Source organism: Tachypleus tridentatus, chromosome 2 (assembly GCF_004210375.1).
Source record: "Tachypleus tridentatus isolate NWPU-2018 chromosome 2, ASM421037v1, whole genome shotgun sequence".
NCBI lineage: Eukaryota > Metazoa > Arthropoda > Merostomata > Xiphosura > Limulidae > Tachypleus > Tachypleus tridentatus.
The window spans coordinates 76,543,507-76,564,572 of NC_134826.1; the positions used below are offsets into that span (position 1 = coordinate 76,543,507).

General features: G+C 34.3%; 1 protein-coding gene across 3 annotated transcripts in view; it reads left to right on the plus strand.

The window, feature by feature from the left end:
- The window catches only part of LOC143244275 (serine/threonine-protein kinase unc-51-like), a 144,169-nt gene that overhangs the window by 116,085 nt on the left and 7,018 nt on the right, over positions 1-21,066 (plus strand). For 2 of the 3 annotated variants that reach the window (XM_076488632.1, XM_076488631.1), the window contains exons 22-24: positions 2,759-2,907; positions 11,060-11,107; positions 18,548-18,638. In XM_076488632.1, the coding sequence (XP_076344747.1) occupies positions 2,759-2,907; positions 11,060-11,107; positions 18,548-18,638 (288 nt within the window). Of the gene's footprint in view, positions 1-2,758; positions 2,908-11,059; positions 11,108-18,547; positions 18,639-21,066 lie in introns of those variants that run through there. The other variant, XR_013025006.1, reaches the window with a different exon arrangement.

The following is a 21,066-nucleotide window of genomic DNA, read 5'->3' on the forward strand; positions in this document are numbered from 1 at the left end:
TAAATTTGTGGTAGATCTATTTAGTAAGTTATTTACCAGTAGGTAAGTATTACAGAAACTAAAAATATCAGTTATTATATAATAATAAGCTTGTTTCATCTTTCAATACAAGTGGGAATGTTATAGTCTATCCACATTGTTTAACCCTTTTGCTCTGGGTATGCTTTACTGCTCATGACAAAGAGGTTTAGTGTTTTGCATTCAAAGTTTTGTAAGACTTTGTTATACCAATTAGTGTAGCATAAAATCTTAGCTAATAATCTGTGTTTTAATAGTAAATAAATTTCAAGTTCTTAATTATATAAGGCAACATCCTGAATTTACCCTTGTGTGACACACATTTTCTCTAGTTATTGTCTTTGCTTTATCCATCACCCCTTGAAAAGTATGAAATTAAATGTAATTATTCATTATCAAATCATCTTCACTCAAACAAACCATAATTTTTATAGTCTTCAATTTTGTTTGGTTACAGAGCTATCAAATAAAAAGTTAGAACCCTCCTGCCACACCCACTATCATGTCTTCTCCTTCAGGATTTATTAATAGTTCTCTTTTATATTTAATTATATATTACCTGTAACCAGATGTTAGTGTTTTCATCTATCACCTTATTCTATAATGTTGTGTTTTGAACACAGAATAGTCTATTTCACTTCTAATTCAACTTTGGTTCCCACAGATATTATGACAACTAGCTTGGATGAACTTGTAATAGCTCTTGTCACATGGTTAGAAAATGAGAAAAACTATGAATGTTAGAAAATGTTGTCTGCATTTACATGTTATTAGACTGTGTTCCATGGCATATCATTTAAATAAAAAGAATTTAATGCCCTACTACATTTAGTTAAAAAATGTTTGGTTAACTGTCATCAGTAGTTGCAAACAAACAAACAAAATACTTGAGTAAGTACTTTATTTCTTGTTTTTTATGTTTATTCTTTATTTATTATGAAAGTAACTAAAATGTGAAAACAGGGATGTCATTAGGTAAAATAAACTATTAATAATATAAAAAAATTCATTTGAGAGACAAGCACGTGAGCTGCACGTTCTCCAAGTGATGTGCAACTTAGAATTGTGCACATAGTAGTTAGATATGGTTCAAGGGCAATAAAATAATAAAAATTATAAATACTTGTATACATTACAAGTTTATATCTACTTAGGATAAATGAATGTACTTTCAAACTACAAATGAAGTCATTCTAGAAAGAAAAAGAAATTCAGATTTTTTTTGTTGTTTTTGGTGGTCATGAGGTCAATCAAATTAGTCAACCTTATATAAAGTTAGGCTAAAGAAAATAACAGATGAAATATAAAGTTTTATGAGATATTTTTGAAATGTATTTAGGGTGTTTTGGAGATTACACAAATATTTGAGATTTTTTAAATGACAAAAAGTATCTTAACCTTAATATGAAAATTATTTTGCACAAATACTTGATACATTGATGAACAAACCTTTATTTTAGGTTGTTAAAAACACTTAAGAATGTAATTTTTTTTGTGTGAAAGGCTTATAATGTTTACTGAAATACTTTGGAATTTTGTGAAGATTTTCTCACTATATCAACAGCTTGTAGTATCAAAGCTATAAAGACTCTATGCGAGTACAAAATAGGTCATATTGTTGGTAAAATCTTTTTAGCCCATGTGAAGAGAGTTAAGTGAATATCAGCAAATCAATTAAGCAAGCAGTGAGTTCTTAGAAACTTTTATTATTATTATACTGCAGAAAAAAATAAATATAATTATGTTCTTGATTAGGTGAGCAAAGCAAAGCCTGGTGGTTTTATATTATCCTGAAATATCTTGCTAGATAATTCATTAGATTCATTCTCAATATTTGTTTTGTCTTAGTTGCAATTTAGATGTAATCCTTAGTAGTGGTTTTATCACATTAAATAGAACATCATTTACTCACCTTGTTAAAAACCACATCACTTAATCACCATATCTTGTTAAATACTATATAATTTAAGCTCTATACCTTGCAAAGTACCTCATTGTGTAATCACCATATTTAGTTAAATCCTATACAATTTAAACACTATACCTTCCTGCTAAGTATCATATCATTTAACCACCATATCTTGCTTAATGCCATATCATTTCAGTACCATCATAATTTAAATATTTAAAGATATTTTATTGATCTCACACTGCTGATGTTTACCAATGATGATATTTAATCTCTTCATAGAAATTCTAATGTCTGAAGTAACTTGCTGAAGATGAACGGTCTGTAATGTTCAAAATCTGTAAACGTTTCTGGTCAAATTCTATAGTTTTCCAGTTAATAGGTGTTAATCACAATTATAGCTTTCTAGGCTTATAGCACGCTGACTGTAGCTGACCAGTAATACTGTTCTTCTGTCTCTCACTAGCTACCTTTTATACAAATCATGTGAGACACTAGAACATTCACCAAAATTTGCTTGGTAACAGTGCTGTCAATCATTGGTGTTACATACACAACTAGTATATTGTTGATTCTTATGCTCGAGGATCTTCTATAAATTTTGAGAACAGGCAGAACTTGTGCAGTACAGTCAAGAATGAACATTACATGAAAAAAAATAACTATACAGAAACAAGTTTATGCACTAAAATAAATGTACAACAGTAAATCTGTTACAAATATCATATTGTTTGATAATCATATTGTGTTAAGTACCACATTATTTAGTCACTGTATCTTGCTGTTTGGCATTACTATACTCTGAAATATATCTGTTGGTTTCTTTTCTAGTTCTTCATACAATGAAGGAGCGTTTCCATTACTGTCTAAACATGTGTAAATCACTTAGCAGCTCTGGCATTCTTCAGGCTACCGGAGTAGATCCTACTTCCTGCAACATAGCTGCAGATCGTCTTCTGTATGATTATGCTATTGAAATGGTAGTTTTTTATTTCTCTTAGTCCATATTATAGAATAACTCTTGGATTTCGGCTGAAAGTGAGTTATTTTGTGTGTTAATTTCTTCATAATTAGATGAATGGTTAAGCATCTACATTGCTCATAATTTGTTCATTTTGTGTGATATTACAAAAATATAGCCCAAACTCATTATATTATCACTATTTCTTATTATTATAATTTACAAGTAAGTTTTCTATTTAGGTAATAACATGTTTACTGTGTGTTTATAAATCTCTTGACTCAGTGTAAAATGAAAGGGCTAAGAGTCATTCTTGAAGTAAATCTTATTTATATGAACTGTTAGTACATTTCTTCACATGTAGGAAACTACCATTCTTTTATTATGAATGATAAGACAGGACTTGCTTAAATAATGACAGTGTTCTTCAACAAATCCTCTGTATAAATATTTTTTTATATATATATCAAGATGTTTTGCCTTGTGCTTCAAAAAAGTAACCTTTATTGCAGTAAAGTTTTGCTCTGTTGTTTCCAGGTTGTGTAAGTTTAAACAGAAGACTAATCTGGTTGAATGGTGTTACTTATTTCTTTAGTTTTGTTTTTTTTTAATCTGTGTTTAACATGGAAGCTAAATAAATTTAGTTAAGACTGTATTGTATGTGATCTTTTATTCATGATGACAGGAAACCTGCTTGAAGTAAAGTGTGTCTTAAAGACAGCTGGTATAGATATTAAAACTAATTAAAATAAAGTAGAGAACAGTGTGTCCTCCTTTGGTCATCTTTAGGTTAACAGTGAGAGTTTGTAACTTTTATTGTGCATTGTATTGCAGGCTAAAACAAATGACTTGTCTTGAATTCATTATTGACCTATTTGGCTACTCTGTCATTTATTTTAATTGAATTCCTGTTTTTAAAGGTTTAGCATTTATCTGTTTTTTGCATGTATAAAATGAATATATTTTGTTTAAAGTAATAATTAATGCATGATTATCTTTTAATTGCAAAAAATATTTCAGTGCATTAATGTAAAATACAAATTTGTAGTTTGATTTTTTTCTGTTAGTATTATAATAAAGTGGGGAGTATACATACATTGATATTTGAATACTAAAAATCAACTGAACAAATGCAGTTAATAATAAACTCCATTTCACTGTTTTTAGAATATCTAATTATGAAAATGCCACAAAAAAGTTAGTTTCAATAATTATATTTGAAAATTAATGAATATTATTTTGTTTTAAGCTAAAGTATAAATTTGTTTTTGAAAACTTGAGTTAAATCTGAAAACTCTTGAATGGGCAGAAGAGTGTATATGAATAAACACATGCAGATCTTTGTAATTCAAATGTCTATGAACCATACACTTTTTCAGTATCAAAATTGGGGAAAATGCTCTCATTGTTTTTTGTTTTTCTTTTTTGGAAACCTTTTGAGATTATAAATACATATCAACAATATGAATATGAGAGCTTTCTGCAAAAAAAAGAAAAGAAGAAAGAAATCCATTTTACCATATATCCCTCAGTTGTCAAATTAGTATAGCACATTAGCATACAAAGACATGTTCTGTAAGTGTCTTTGACATAAAAAACAGGATTGCATTTTTTTTTCTCTCGTGATTACGAAATAGATATTTCTTTGTAAATGGAAAGCAATATGAGTGAAAATATTTTTGTATTTCAATGATACTGAGTGTATTATCTTGTCATGTGTATGACTTGCATTCTTCTAGTTGTCAGTTGCTGAATATTAACAAGCAATTTTTCAGTCATTCTGGAAGCTGTCAAGAAACTGTTCATTTAAACAGTATTGATTTCATGAGCAAGGAAGGAGTTTGCTATGTCACCTGTTTAGTCTTCTACCCTGTTCATTGGCTACACATTAGGGGCAACCATGGAAAGCTAGTGGATTCATATTAGCAAGGAAGTTGCAACAGAAAATACCTCAACCATCAATAGCATGCCATTGCCTTAGAAAATCAAAGGTGATCAAACAACTTTTGGTCAAATTGCTTAATCTGTTCTTGCTTTAGCCTTAAAAGATGGTAACCAGAACAGAAGAGTCAATATAGTGTTTGATGTTTATCATGCAGAGAGCATGAGTGCTACAAAGAGGTTCCCCCTCAGTGTGGATTTCTGTATGTGGTGAGGGCACCTTTGACAGAAGGTTCTGTTCTTTCAGTTTACCTCAACTGGGATCTGAACATTCACCCACGTATTTGCCGTGCATGGTGACCCATGAAGGGCAGGAGAGGATCCTGGTGGTTGAGGGGTCTAACCTTAACACACCTCTTTGCCCTTAAATTTCCTGTAGACGGGAGGCCTTGGAGTGGCTACCATAGGGTCAGTCGGCTGGCCCACTTGGGCTAGGGTCAATTAAGTACCAGTGTTGGATGTTCTCAGTAGGTGTTGTGGGCATTGTATCTGATGCTGGTGTTTGGGTATAGTGCTCATAAAACCCTGGCGTTGCTGCAGTGTCCTTGTTTTGCATTGTAGTGCATCCTGTCATAGGACTCTATGGTGGGTGGGCATGAAAAAAATTTTTTTATTGTGGATCCTCCAAAAATAACTGTGAAAAAAACAGTCCATAGGTAAACGATCATGTCTTGAAGATTCTGAGCAGCAATCTTCAACATCTCTAACACCTGTACCTTATTTTCTTATTCTACATTCTCTTTCAGACAAACTTCTAGGGCAAATGTTTCCCTTTTTCATTCAGAGGGGACTAGAGGGATTTGCTGGTTCTCCATAGTTAGTCATAAAGCTTCTCTCTGGTGACATATTGGTGAAAACATCCATATCTCAACACAGCGAACTTCTCTTGCATTCAAAGGCAATTGGGGATATACCTATTGAGGTTACATCTCATGCTACTTTGAATTTGTCAGGAGGAGTTATTTTTGAAAGGGGTTTGAAGAACATCCCAGAGTCAGAGATTCTCGCTGGTTTCTCCACCCAAGGAGTTTCTGCAGTGAGGTGTATCTCCACTCACAAAGAGGAAATTATGATGCCAACCAATGTCCTTATTCTAACATTTACATCACTGTGTCCACCTGCCACCATCTAAATTGCAAAATATGACCATAAATTCCAAACCCTCTCAAACGTTTCCAGTGTCAGTGGGTTCGGTCACTCGAAGACATCATATCATGGATCCTTGACGTGTACTTGTTGCAGTGGCAAGGACCATGATGCCTGTGAGTGTGAAATGGACCCTTGTTGCATCAGTTGCAATGACTCCTACCTGTCCTACTTTTATTCTTGCCCTAAATTGTTCAAAGAAAAAGAGGTGCAGTGTTTGAAGATGATTCAAAACATTACTTACCCTAAGGCTTAAAGGTGTTTGTCCATTACTACAGTGGGAGTGCAGATGGATCTCTCTGTGCCTCCAAAAGAATTGTTCTCAAACCAAATGAAAAGTCTTTTGACTTCTATGGTTAAAAAAGTTGATGGATCAATGTCAACACCCATCTCTATCCCTAACATACATTCCAGCAAACCCCAAGATCCACTTCCTTTTGGTTCTGGGTATGGTCATTTCCTCGGGTACATTTTCTCCCACCGCAAGATGCAAAATGTTTATTCGTTCACATCCTCATTTGCTGGAATCCTCTTCCAACAACAAAGACCTGCCCAATTGACCCAGGGCAGGATCCATGTAGGTCAATAGACCTCCCTGGAATAGAGACAATAAAGAAAAAAGACATGGTCGTAAATGGAAGAGCTCTTCACCCAATTTGCCTACATATAAATAAAAATAGCTGCCTTGATACAATTTTCCTACAAGTCTTTTAAAACTTGTATTACTTTCTGAAAATGGCCATAACCTTATAACTCAACTATGACTGGAAATGCCAACTTCAGGTAACTAACACTGATTTTTTAACTTATCTGTTAGTTATCCTGGCAAGTTATGATAATTACAGTTATGCTACAGAAAATCCTTTACAACTTGTATTACTGTGGTTTTTTAACACTGATTTTTTAACTTATCTGTTAGTTATCCTGGCAAGTTATGATAATTACAGTTATGCTACAGAAAGTCCTTTACAACTTGTATTACTGTGGTTTTTTAACACTGATTTTTTAACTTATCTGTTAGTTATCCTGGCAAGTTATGATAATTACAGTTATGCTACAGAAAGTCCTTTACAACTTGTATTACTGTGGTTTTTTAACACTGATTTTTTAACTTATCTGTTAGTTATCCTGGCAAGTTATGATAATTACAGTTATGCTACAGAAAGTCCTTTACAACTTGTATTACTGTGGTTTTTGTCTTACTGCTATAACTAGATGTAAAAATTGGATTTAATGCTATTTATATTTTTAATTCAAAAATTAAACTTTTTGTTTTACTTAAATTTTCTTTTATGAATTTTAATAATTTTAACTTTTGACGAGATGTTTGCAGATAGTCTAGTTGCTTTATGCTATGAAACACTAAACCAACCAACCAACAAAGAGGAGCAATAGAGGTGCCAATTCAAGTGTGCATTTCAAATCAATCCCTTTCAGTCCATTTGTCTGTAAATGGAGAAAGTATCTAGCCAGCATTGGTAACAAGACCAATTTGATTGAGTTTCTTGTTCATAAATAGATGCAGTCTAGATCAGCAGCTTTTTTGCAGGAACATCTGTTAGTAACATGTAAACATAAGTGCAACTGAACCACAAAAGAATGTAACAATGAAGTTACAAAGCTTGAATCTACTCCTGAAGAAACTGGGGCTAGCTTATTATTCCATACAGCACAAAGTTGAATGAAGATGAATTTCTTTTATGTTTAGCCTTCAGTTCCAATATTCAAGCTCCATTGTATCAGAAACATATATGCTTTGTTGGTATTGAGACCCTGATGTATGTAAAGCAATTTTTAGAGCTTAGGATTCTATGGGTTGTGACAGTGTTGGTAGTTTCACTGGCAGGGGTAAAATTGCTGGAATCAATCTTCTGTGGAGGGGTGAAACTCAGAGAAGTGTGGGAGCCTACTTCAACCTGTTATGAAAACCTTAGAAATCTTCACATATGCATTTTATGAAAGTATAGATAACACTACAGTTTATTCTGCAGTAAGAAGGAAGAAATAGTTTCAACTTTTACCTTGCAGAAAGTGTCTGCAAATATGTTGACCAGTCAGGCTAGCAGTATGGTTATTTTGCTATAACCACTGATTGGTAAAATCAGATGTTTCTGATCCTGTTGGACATGATTTGTTCAAGGCACAGGAATGGTCTGATGAAACTCTTGCCATCACCTGGATAAGTGGTTCTCCTGCACCAGAAACTGTACTGCAGCTGTCATCTTATAACTGCTGTAGATCTTGTACACTGCCCATTTGCACTTGCATGGGTAAGAGCATTAAATGCTCATACATGTTAAAACCAACTACAAAAGGAAAAAGATGGTGACCTTAATCTGTCTAGTAGTGGTGACAGTGAATTCTAATCATGCTAATTGTGATATGATATGGTAAAGAATGTATTATATAAATATGAAACATTTGATTACATGAAGTATGTACAATGTCAACATATCTTGTATTAATAGTTATTTTATTCATTTTAACAAACATCCCTATAACTCAATACATGTATATACTAAAATATTACACTGCAAATGATAATTTCTCAATGTTATTTTCAATTGTTGATTACGGTATTTATTTTCTATGTTACTTCATATGATTGTTATGTTATAGACATCCCATGATGAAACAGTTGTGAAATATTCTGAAAGAGTGACTATGACAATATTAGAAGTACAGGCATAATGAACAATTGGCTGGTTAATTTTGTTTTACTTTGTTTACTCATACTTAAGTAGAAAGAACATGTTTTCAACAGTTATGTTACTCTAATTTTTGTTTGATTAATAAACTAGATGCTGTGACACAGAATGTGCATCTGAAAAAGAAGTCTTAAAATTATGACATGATTTTACAGTACTGTTTTTGAAATTTTTGTTTTCACTCAATAAATTATGACACCATTATGTGAATTATTTTAATTTTTGGATTTTACAAAAGGTGGTAGCTTCAAAGTTAACAAATCATTGTTTCTGAATATCACTACATTTTTGGCCAGTCAAAAGTAGATAGTGATATAAAATTGGTGTTATTTCTCCAAGAAAGATCTTCTCTGCTATCATGCATTTCTTGAATCCTCAGAAGGGATTGGCTTGCTTAAAATACAATGATAACATTTGCCCCAAGTTTGATACTGATATTCCAAATTTCATACCCTAGGATTTTACACTTTAAAGAAATAGAACCAAAGGTAAATTTATTTTTTTGTTAGAAGAATATGGATTCCTATTTTAATTTCACAAACATTATAGTGGTATAGCTTTATGCTTTGTTTCTCTTCGTTCTCAGCATTAATATTAGTCAATCTACTGTCTATTAAAATGGCATGGAATGGAAGTGTTAAGTTTTGGTTTTTGGTGTATTCCATAATCAGTTAATATTTGCAACTTCAGTCCAAAATAATAAAAATTGGTTTAAAATAGAGAAATGAAAGAAAGATGAAATAGCAGGAAATAGAAAGAAAGCAAACTTGAGAGACTAAGAGTAATAGTATTTGCTATTGTACTAAGCCATTTGTTTAGTGTAATAGGTAATGGGTCAGTTGGCATTAAGAAAATGTATTTTACTTTATTTCTGAATAATAATTTTCTTAGTAATAAATACAGTTCTTTGATAATGGCCATAAAATGCAAAGTACCAGTTGACTGGGTACAAGAATGTTCTGCTTTCAAGATTTTATGAAACAATGTAAAGAAGTGGCTATCATATGCAGATACTGAATATTAAAAATAGCAGTTGTAGACAAAAGAAACCATGTGACAAGACAAATAAACACACTCATAGTGTGTATAGTATTTCTCTGAAACAAGAGGCTAACGAATTAAGGAATATTACAGTAATGTAGTCATATTTAATCAAAATGCAGTTCAGGTGGAGAGATAAAGTATCAGAGTGCCTTTCACACATTTATAGAGCCACTTTTCAAAGTTGATTTGAATTTACTGTGACTCTTGGTTCTTTCAGAGAATGTTTGAAGTGAAACAACACCAAAATATACTACTTTGGAAGAAAAGTACATACCTAAAGTTTTTTGAAACTTGAAACAAAAATCAAAGTGCAAATAAAAGATTAAAAAGAATGTATAATTGTTGATGAGCCTTCAGATGTTCTTAGAAACCCCAGAATCAATACAGTGATTTATAATGCAATACTTTTAAAAGGAATGATGAAACTTTATCAGTAAACAGTTGTCAGTAGTGCTTTTGTGTTTGTAAAAGTGTCATAAATGTTATTGCTATTGTATCTGATTCTGCAGTGTAAATGGAAAAAAAAAGGCAAAGCACAACCTAATTATTTATTTATTCTTGATTTGTGAGAAATTTATCAGGTTTTTTGCTCTTTTTTATTAATCTTCACCTGAAATTTTTAAAAATATTGACTCAAATTTTGAAAAATATCTGATAATCAGAACTTCTAAATATACATATATTTTAATAGTACATGCTTTTGATGTGGTCATCTGAATTAAATTGCATTACTACATATATTTATAATGGTATATAATTTAAAAGCCTAACTCATGAATGTCAGAATTTGATAGTATAACTGGTAATAATGTGTAACTAACTAGCTATCAATATTCATAGGAAAATTCTGTTTAGAGTGCTATTGATGTTGTAATAGGTAGAACATCATTTGTACAGTTATTTGCATATAATTCAGGTAAACTTTATTACATATGCAAATATATCAACATATTGCTGTGCTACTGTAATAAATATTGCTTAACTTGTAGATTTACAAAAGTTGCATAGCATTAAAGTGCTGCTTTAGCTTTTGACATTGAGTAAATTGACATAGATGCTTATTTTGAAGAAATAAAATTTATATTTGTTAGATATTCAGATTTCTACTGCATTTTTCAAAGATATACAGATCAAAACCAAAGATCTATAATGAAGGAAGTTGTGTGCTTTTATGTATTAAAAACACAATTTGCATAGATGTGTTTGCTGTTTTATAAATAGTTTAAGAAATAAGCAACTAAACTTATTTGACATGTATATTCTAGTGCCTGTGTTGTTATATGTTATTCAGTGTTGTAAGATTATTATATTAGTTTTATTATTTTATTAAAGTGTCAATCAGCTGCACTGGAGGAGCTATTTGGGAAGAATCCAAAGAAGGTAAAAAAAATACAAAGATTACACTTGTTAATAAGTTTTGTTTTCTGAGCAGTTCATTTTAGCAGTGTATATAATTTTAAATTGTTAAAATTACTGTTGCTGAAAGTATTAATTAGTAGAAGAAAATGGTTGCTTCAATGGGATGTAGAAAAAGTTCAAACAGCACAGAAATATTTTTGAAAACTATTTGCATTATTAACAATTCAAAAGATAAGATATGGCTTAAAAGACAGTTCTTTTGCCATAAATGTAAATTTATTAAAACGTTAAATCATTTGAGTGTCAGCATAGTAAAACTTCCAAAATATGGAGCTATAATAAGAGTGCACATAGTATGCAATTTTCATATCAACAAAAAGACATGATTAATGACTTGTACATTATTTTGAAAAGAATATTCTTATTTAGTATTGAGTTAATTATATATTCCCTTCAAGGTGGATTCCTCAAGGTTCTGTACTTTCAGTTTACTTTCTCTAGTTTCTAAGCATCCACCCACGTGTTTGTGGTGCATGGCAACCTGTGAAGGGAAGGAAAGGATCTTGTTGATGGAGGGGACCAACCCCAACATACCACTTTAGCCTTAAATTCCTGTAGACAGGTGATCTCAACAGGGTCATTCAGCTAGTCCACTTGGGCTAGGGTCTATTGAGTACCAGTGTTTGACATTTTCAGTGAGTGTTGTGGACATTGTGTTTGATGCTGGTGTTTAGGTATAGTGCTTGTGAAACCCTGGCATTGTTGCAGTGTCCTTGTTTGGCATTGTATTGCATTCTGTAATAGGGTTCCATGGTAGGGTGGGGTCAGTAGGGACTGAAATTTATTGACTTTATTATGGATACCCCATTCATCAAAAAATGCAAAAGAAAGCAAATTATCAGAAAACAACCATGCATAGATGACTCTGTTGTACAGTCACTATCACAGTCAGATTCTGTACATCAATTTCTAATTGTGCATTCCTGATCAGAGAAATCTTTAGAGCAGCTGTCTCCCTTTATTTTATTAAAAAGGGATTAGAGGAGACTTGCTGGCTCCCCAGAGTCTGCAAAGAGATTGTACTCTAGAGACATTTTAGTGGAAACATCTTCACCACAGCATACCAAACTCCTCTTGAAATCAAAAGCTATTGAGGTGCCAGTTGCAATGAATGCAATTTTGAATTCTTCCAGAGAGAAATTTAAAAAACATTTTCGAGCTGGAGATACTCACTGGTTTCTTCAGCCAAGGTGTTTCTGTGGTGCACCAAATCTCCACTCCCAAAGATGGCATTATGATGCCTACTGATGCTCTGATATTGAATTTTACATCACCCTATTCTTCTCCCAAAATCAAAGCAGTTTATCTGAACTGTAAGCTATGGCCATATATTCCCAACCCTCTCGGTTGTTTTCAGTGTCAGCAGATCTGTCACTCGAAGACATCACGTTGTGGTTATTTAACATGTGCAAGTTGTGATGGCAAAAACCATGACACCCACAAGTGCAAACTGGAACCACACTATGTTCACTGTTGTGGTTCACACCCTTCTTACTCTATTTCTTGTCCTAAGTGGGTGGAGGAGAAAGAAGTACAACACTTGAAGACTATAAACAATATCTCCTACCTAGAGGCTTGGAAGTTATTGTCCCCCACTCCATCTCAGACATATGATGCTGCACACCATTCCACTGCCACAGTGGGAGTGCACAGATCTCTCCATGTCTCCAGTAGAGTCTTTTGCCCTTCATAGTTAAAGGAGATGATGAATCTATGTCTGCTCCCATGTCTGTCCCCACCCCTCATTCCAGTGACTGCCCAGGTTCACTTCCTTTGGCTTTGGGCTCAAGTGTTTCCTCAGGTTCATGCCCTCAGTCACTGGAATCTTTGTCCACAGACAGAGACCTGCTTATTTGACCTAGGGCAGGATCAATGAAGGTCCATTAATTTCCATCCAGTAAAGAAAAAACATAGGCAAAAACAGAAGGGCTTCTTATCTCATTCTCCTCCACATAAATAAAAATGGTCACTTTCATACAGTGAAACTGTCTGAATTTTCATTTGAATATAAATGGCATCCTGTGTCTCTCTCCTTACAGGAAATGTTTCTCAAACATGAAGATGCAGTCACCCTTTGGCAGTTTTCTTTATATAGAAATGACAAGTAAAGTAATGGATTAGTGCATGGGTGGGTGGCACTGCAGGTTGGTCTGCATGTGTCTGCCCTATCTTTGCCACTCAGTGCACCCTTGGATTCCTTAGCCATCCATGTTTTCTTGGGTTGTATCATCACTGTTTGTTCTCTCTACCTGGCTTCTGAAGAGACCTATGAGCAGTCAGACTTTGATGCCCTCATTGAGCATTTACTGTCTTCATTTTAATCCTAAAGAATTTTAATGGACATAATCCCCTCTGGTGCTGATATTGATGGGAGGGGTTGTTCCATAAAGTGTATGCTTTCAGATCACAACCTTTCTCTCTTTAATACTAGTTTTTATTTTTGTGCACCTAGGTCAGTCTTTTACTGAATTTCATATTTCTGTCTGCTCCCCTTCACTTTTTTCTTACTTTTTGTGGAGGATTGACAGTAACCCATGAAACACTGATCATTTTGCTATCAGTTTTGAGGCTGGCCGTGGCTTATGCCACCTGACCCGCGTGCCTTACTCTCTCGGAACTTGATCCTGCCATCGTCTGTAGACCATTGATAGATGACTGCTTGGCACCAGTGACTGACTCTCTTATCCAGGTAGCTGCTCATTGTATTTCTAACCTCAACACATTTTCCATGGTATCCTTGTCTGTGGTGTAATCCTATCTGCCACATAGCATGGAAGGTTCAGAAATGGGCCTGGGGTACCTTTAATAGGTATCCCACACTTTCAAACCACGTCGCATTTCATTGGGCTCATGCACATGCTCAGCAGGTCAGATGTCAAAGCCACAAATAATCTTGGATTAAATACGCATCTAGCAGCTCTTCTACCATCAGTTCGAAAGTCATATGGGACAAGATGTGAAAGGTCAGTAGACAGTATACTTTTGCCTCCCTTTCAATCTTGCTCCCTGATGGTCAGGAAGTTGTTGATGCCCAGAGCGTTGCCAGTACTCTCAATGAAAGCTTTTCTCATGCCTCTAGCACTTCTGCTTCATCCCACACCTTCTTAGCTATCAAAATATGGGCAGAATGATTGCTTCTTTTGTTTTGGGCTGATTATCTCTATGACTATAATCACCCATTTATGCTGGTGGAACTCAAGCTTGCTCTTCATTGGTCTGGCAGTACATTAGTTGGAGCTGATGGTACACATTATGTGATGCTTCACCACCACTCTCCTTCCTCTCTTGATATTCTTCCAGTGGTTTTTAACCAGATCTGGCAGAAGAATGTTTCTCCTAATGCCTGGCACCATGTTATAGTTCTCCCTTTTTCTAAGCCAGAAAGGATCCCAGGATTTATTCAAATTACTGTCTGGTTTCTTTGACGAGCAGTCTGCAAATATAGAGAGAGATGGTTAGTGTTTATCTTCTTTGATTACTCGTGTCAAACAACCTCCTCTTGCCAACCCTTTATGAGTTCTAACAACAGTGCTTTACCATGGACCACCTGATTTGATTTGAAACATCAATCACGGAAGCCTTTTTTAAGCAACAACATATTGTTTCTGTATCTTTTGATTTTGAGAAAGCTTATGATACTATGTGGGGGTATGGCATCCTGCAAGACCTCCACTGGTATGGGTTGTATAGCCATTTGCCAATTTTTATTAAACATTTTTTAATGGACTAGCAATTCCAAATCTGGGTGGGTTCAACACTTTCTCATTCTTTCTCACAGGAACTTGAAGTCCCTCAGGTCTGTGTCTCAGTTGTCACAATTTTCACTGTAAAGATTAATGGCTTCAGTGGACAACTCCCCCCTACATTTGCAAACGGTTACAATGTTGATGACTTTCACATCTTATGTCAGTCATCGAGCATGAGGTTTGTTGAATGGCAGCTACAGAATACCCTTAATCACTCTCTTAAGTGGTTCACAGCAAACAGTTTTACATTTTCTCATTCAGATAACTGTTTGCATGCACTTTTGCAACCAACAGTGTTGAATTTCATCTTGGAGAAGTTGTACTTCTCGTGGTCCTTGAAGCAAAGATCTTAAGGGCTTATCTTTGACCATAAGATGGCCTTCATTTCACACATGAAGCAGCTATGTTTTAAGTGTACAAGGACACTGAACATCTTCTGTGTCCTTTCTTCCACATTTTGGGAAGCAATTCGATGTTCTAGGCTAAAAATCTATTTTGTCCTCATTCAATTGAAACTGGACTATGAGTCTCTGGTCTATGGCTTTGCCAGAACCTCAACCTTGAAGATGTTGGACCCTGTTCACCATCAGAAGCATTGGCTCTGCAAAAGGGCTTTCACACTTCTCCAGTCCAGAGTTTGTATTTAAAGTCTCATGAACCTCTTCTATATCTCCACCATTTGCAGTTGTCTTTACTGTATGCTTCAAAATGTCAATCCTTACAACAGCATCCCACCTGGGGTTGTGTTTTCCTTTGGATTGAAATAATTATTTGGCATTATTGCTATGAAGTTCAATTCCAATAACTCTTTCATTGTTTTTGGATTAAAAAGGTATCTCTTATTTCTTACACATAATTATCTAATATTGTTGCCAGTGTGTTGCTTGAAATGATTATCTAAGATTATTGGAAAAATGTTGATTGCAGATATCTATTTGACACCATTAGCAATGTGTTAGCTCTAAGTAAATGTCTTAACATTATCACCTGCACCAACCTGTTTAGTGTGAAAGACATCTAGCATTGATGAAGTAAATGATAAACAGGTTGAAGTTTCCTAACACATTATATTTTTTTACATTTATGGGAGTACAAATTTTATTAATGCTAACAAGTTTTATCTTATTAAAAAATTTGAATGTTAATAACCAAATTAATAGTGAACACTTTGATATATATATAAAGTGTAGTATGAACCATTGCATATGTTGTTTTATATATATAGTGTATTAAGATTAAGAAACAGTTGTTAAAAAGAGAATATAATGTGTAATTATTTTGTGTTCACTTCAGTATGTTGGGTATAAATTTTAAAGCTATTATTTTACTGTATTATAAAATGGATGATTAGGAATAGGTAAGATGAAGTCACTACAGTGTGTCAAAACCTGAAATATGTTCTCTGAAATAAAAACCCTTTTCATTATTTGTCTAAGAATTAAGGCTTTTATTTACAGTTGCAAAGAAAGTTTATACTTTAGTAGCAATGGACCACTATTCTTTAATTAGTTTCAGGGAAAAGTTGTTTGTCTTCATAACTTTTGGTATACAGATAGTAGCAGGCCATGTCTTTTCTCTATTTGATTCACATCATCTGTTGCATTATAGATGTATTTCAACACTACACATATTTTCTTTAAAACATAAAATTTTCATGTCATAAATTCCTTTGTAATTGTGTAATAGAAGAGTTTCAATATCATCTCTTCTAATTCAAAAGGAGTCAACTCTAGATATCATCTTCATTGGAAAATCACCATAATTTTAAAATTGAAACAGATAAGTCAAGGCTGTGTAGATGGGCAAGAGCAAAGTGATCAGATACCCACAGTGTTCCAACAGGTTGTAAAACACCCTCTGCAATTGTGGTAGTTCTAGTTTTTTTACAGTTCCAGTGTTAGAAGATGCTCTAGTGTTCTTTGGTGCTGCATTTCTCTTTCAGATTTAGAGTTGGTATATTCTTCATCTTTTGTACAGTTTTAATGTTGGTATATTGTGTATCTCTCTTACAATTTTAATGTTGGTACATTTTTTAGTTATCTGACAGTTTTAATGTTGGTACATACTGTAGTTCTTTTATGGTTCTAGTGTTCTTGGCTGCTACATTTCTCTTACAATTTTAGTGTTGGTACAGTTTTCTAGTTTTCTTATAATGTTAATTGGTATTGTAGTTCTTTTCCAGTTCTAATATTAGTACACACTGTAGTTCTCTTACAGTTCTGGTATTGGTACATTTTACTAGTGCTCTTACAGTTCCAGTGTTGGTGGGTACTGTAATTCTCTTTCAGTTCTAGTGATGGTATGTACTATAATTCTCTTGTAATTCTAGTGGAGGCACATTTTTATAGCTCTATTAAAGTGTGAGTGGGTACTGTAGCTCTTTTCCTGTTCTAGTGATGGCACCTTTTGTAATTCTCTTACAACAGATCTAGTGTTGGTACATGTTTTTATAATTCTTTTACAGTTCCAGTGTTGGTGTGTACTGTAGCTGTCTTGCAGTTTTAGTGGTGGTATCTTCGTTTAGTGCTTTTACAATTTTAGTTTTGGTACATGCTATAGTTCTCTTACATTTTTAGTGTTGATGCATGATGCACATCTCTGATAGTTCTAATTTTGGTATGTGCTGTAGTTCTCGTACATTTCTAAAGTTGGTATGTGCTCTAAATTTTTTACAGTTCCAGTATTAGTACATTCTGCAGCTCTCTTACAGTTTTAATGTTGGTACATTTTGTAGCTTTCTGTCAGTTTTCATGTTGGTACATGCTGTAGTCCTCATATAGTTCAAGTGTTCTTGGTTGTTTCATTTCTCTTACAATTTTAGTGTTGGCATATTCTGAAACTCCCTTACATTTTTAGTGTTAATGTGCTGTAGTTCTCTTACAGTTCTAATGTTAGTGCATGCTGTAGCTCTCTTAGAGATCTAGTGTTGGTACATTCTTTTATTGCTGTTGCTGTTCTGTTGTTGGTCCACTGTGTAGTTTTCTTACATTTCTAGTGTTGGTACATTTTGTAGTTCACTTACAGTTCCAGTGGTGGTACTTTCTCTAGCTCTTTTACAGTTCTAGTAATGGTAAATTCTTTTGATATAGTTACTGATACATTTTGTGGGTCACTTACAGTTCTACTGTTGGTACATTTTCTAGCTCTCTTAGAGTTTAAGTGTTGGTATGTGCTTTTATTTTCTTAGTTCTGATGTTGATACATTCTCTATCTCCCTCATAGTTTTAGTGTTTGGACATAATGATGTTCCTTTACAGTTCTAGTGATGGTACATTCTTCTAGTGTTCTTACAATTCCAGTGTTTGTATGTGTCATACTTCCTTATAGTTCTAGTGTTTGTACATGATGTAGTTCTTTTACAGTTATAGTGTGGGTGCATGCTGTAGCTACAGCTCCTGTGTTGATCATGCTGTGGTAATTGTAGTTCTCATACAGATTTAGTGTTGGTACATGTTCTGCTTACAGTTCTAGTATTGGTAAGTGTCATTAGTATTTAATGAATTTACATGTTTTTGCATATTAGTGAATAGAAAGGGAGGCATGAAATTTGTGAGTGTGCTGTTAAAACGATAGTTTAGAAAATCTGTCAAAAATCGCACATTGTAAGTGTTTAAAGATAGTTTAGTTTACTCTATTTATTGCTTTATCTTTTTAGTGTCTTCAGCACTATCAAACAGCCCAAATCCTTCTCCATAGCCTAGCACACCAAATCACCAATGAAGAAGACAAGAAACTTCTGAACAAGTGTAAGTCTCTACCATTCCATACGATTGTTTTTTAAGCTTTACATTTTCTGTGTTGTAGAAAAACTCCACAGTGTAGTTTTCCTAAGTGCTTTGGTGTAGATTTGTTAATGTGTGATGGAAATATCTGTGGTATTGAATGATTGTAGTAAGTAAACTTCCAAGTAGTATATGGCTAAGATCAGTGATTAAATATATGTCATCTGTGTGCCATCTTTGAAGCTACTTAATAAATTTGGAAATGTATAAATTTAATACTGAATGAAATTAGTCAGTTTGTTGTTAATTTCCTAGGTTTCTTAAGCTCAACTGATTGTGTTTACCTCCTCCTCAGAATGCATACACAACTATTATTCAAACACAAAAGTAACCTAAGAAGAAATTAGTTGTAATAATTATATATATTTTTGTAATTAATATTCAAACAAACCTTTGAATTTGTGTGACTTTCTGTGTTTGATATAATTTGCTGCTTTTTTTTTTTTTTTTAAACAAGCTGTCAGCCATGATAGGATTTGATTTTACCCTTGCTCTCTTAGTAGCTTTACAAATTCTAAATCAGTTAACTGAAACTTCTATAGGGAGAGAAGTAGATAACTTAGAAAGGAGACAAAAAAAAGGTTAACCCTATTGTTGTGGATATCCTTTACTATGCATGACACAAGGTTTTAGTATCGTACATTTTAACATTTCACAAACTACTTTTTATTAATGTTATACCATTTTTTATTATAACATAAAAGCTTAGAAAATAATCCATATTTTAATAGTATATGTGTTTTAAGTTTCTATTTCTTTAAAGTAATACTTAAACAAATCTTGAATTTCCTCTGTGTGACCTTCTCAGTGTGGATTCCTTTACATGGTGAGGGGACCTCCCAGGGAAGGTTCTGTTCTTTCAGTTTACTTTCTCTGGGATCCAAACATCCACCTACGACCTACATGTTTGCCATGCATGGTGACCCTTGAAGGGGAGGAGAAGGGTTCAAACCTAACTCACCACTTTAGCCTTGAAGTCCTGTAGACGGGCAACCTTAGAGTGGCCCCCTTAGGTTCAATAGGCTGGTCCACTTGGGCTAGGGTCAACCAAGTACCAGTTTTGGATATTCTCAACAGGTATTGTGGACATTGTATCTGATGTTGGTGTTTGGATATAGTGCTCACAAAACCCTGGCATTGCTGCAGTGTCCTTGTTTGGCACTGTGGTGCATCCCCTTGTAGGGCTCCATGGTGGGTGGGGTTAGTGGACACTGAAATGTAACTTCTTTGTTATGGGTACATCTCTTTCTAACAAAATAAATAAAAATGAAAGAATTGAAAAAAAAGATTATTGGAAAACGACCACACATGGACAACTCTGTTGTACAGTCAACATTATGGCCAGATTCTACACCTCAATTTCTGATTCTCCATTCCTTATCTGAGAAATCCTTGGGACATATGTCTCCATTTTTCATTCAGAAGGGATTAGAGGGATTTGCTGGCTCCCCAAAGTGAGTAAAGAAGTTGCACATTTTGGTGGAATCATCTTCATCACAGCATACTGAAGTGCTCTTGAAATCAAAATCCATTGGGGATCCCATTTAGGTTAATCCACATGCGACTTTGAATTCCTCCAGAGGAGTTATAGTTGAGAGGGATGTAAAGAATGTTCCTGAGTTAAAAAATCCTCACTGGTTTCTCCAACCAACAAGGCATTACTAAGGTACGCTGAATCTCTGCCCATAAAGATGGAATTATAGATCCTACCAGTGTTCCGATACTAACATTTATATCACCTCATCCTTCTGTCACAGACAGAGCAGGTTATCTGAACTGCAGGGTATGGCTTTACATTTCTTATCTTCTCAGATGTTTCTTGTGTCAGCAGTTTGGTCACTCAAAACATTGTCATGGTTCTTCGGTATGTGCTCATTGTGGTGGTAAAGGCCACAACACTTACAAGTGCAACCTGGAACCACACTGTGTTAACTGTAGTGGCCCACACCACTCTTACTTTATTTCTTGCCCTAAGTGGGTAGAAGTGAAAGAGGTGCAACACTTAAATACTGTTAATAATATCACCTGCTCAGAGGCTTGGAAATTATTGTCCCCATCTCTATTTTGAACATATGCTACTGCACTCCATTCCACTACTACAGTGGGAGTGCAGACAGATCTTTCTGTGCCTCCAACAGAGTTGTTTGCAAAGCATCTGAAGAATCTTGTACCCTCCATAATTAAAAGAGTTGACACAGCTGTGTCTACTTCCATCTCTGTCCCTCCACCACTCCTTCCAGTGACTGCCCAGTTTCACTTCCTTCAGGTTCAAATGTTTCCTTGGGTTCATCCTCTTCTGCAACCCTGGAAAGTAAATCAACCATTGTCCACAGACAGAGACCTGCCTACGTGACCCAGGGCAGGATCTGTGGAGGTTGATAGATCTTCATCC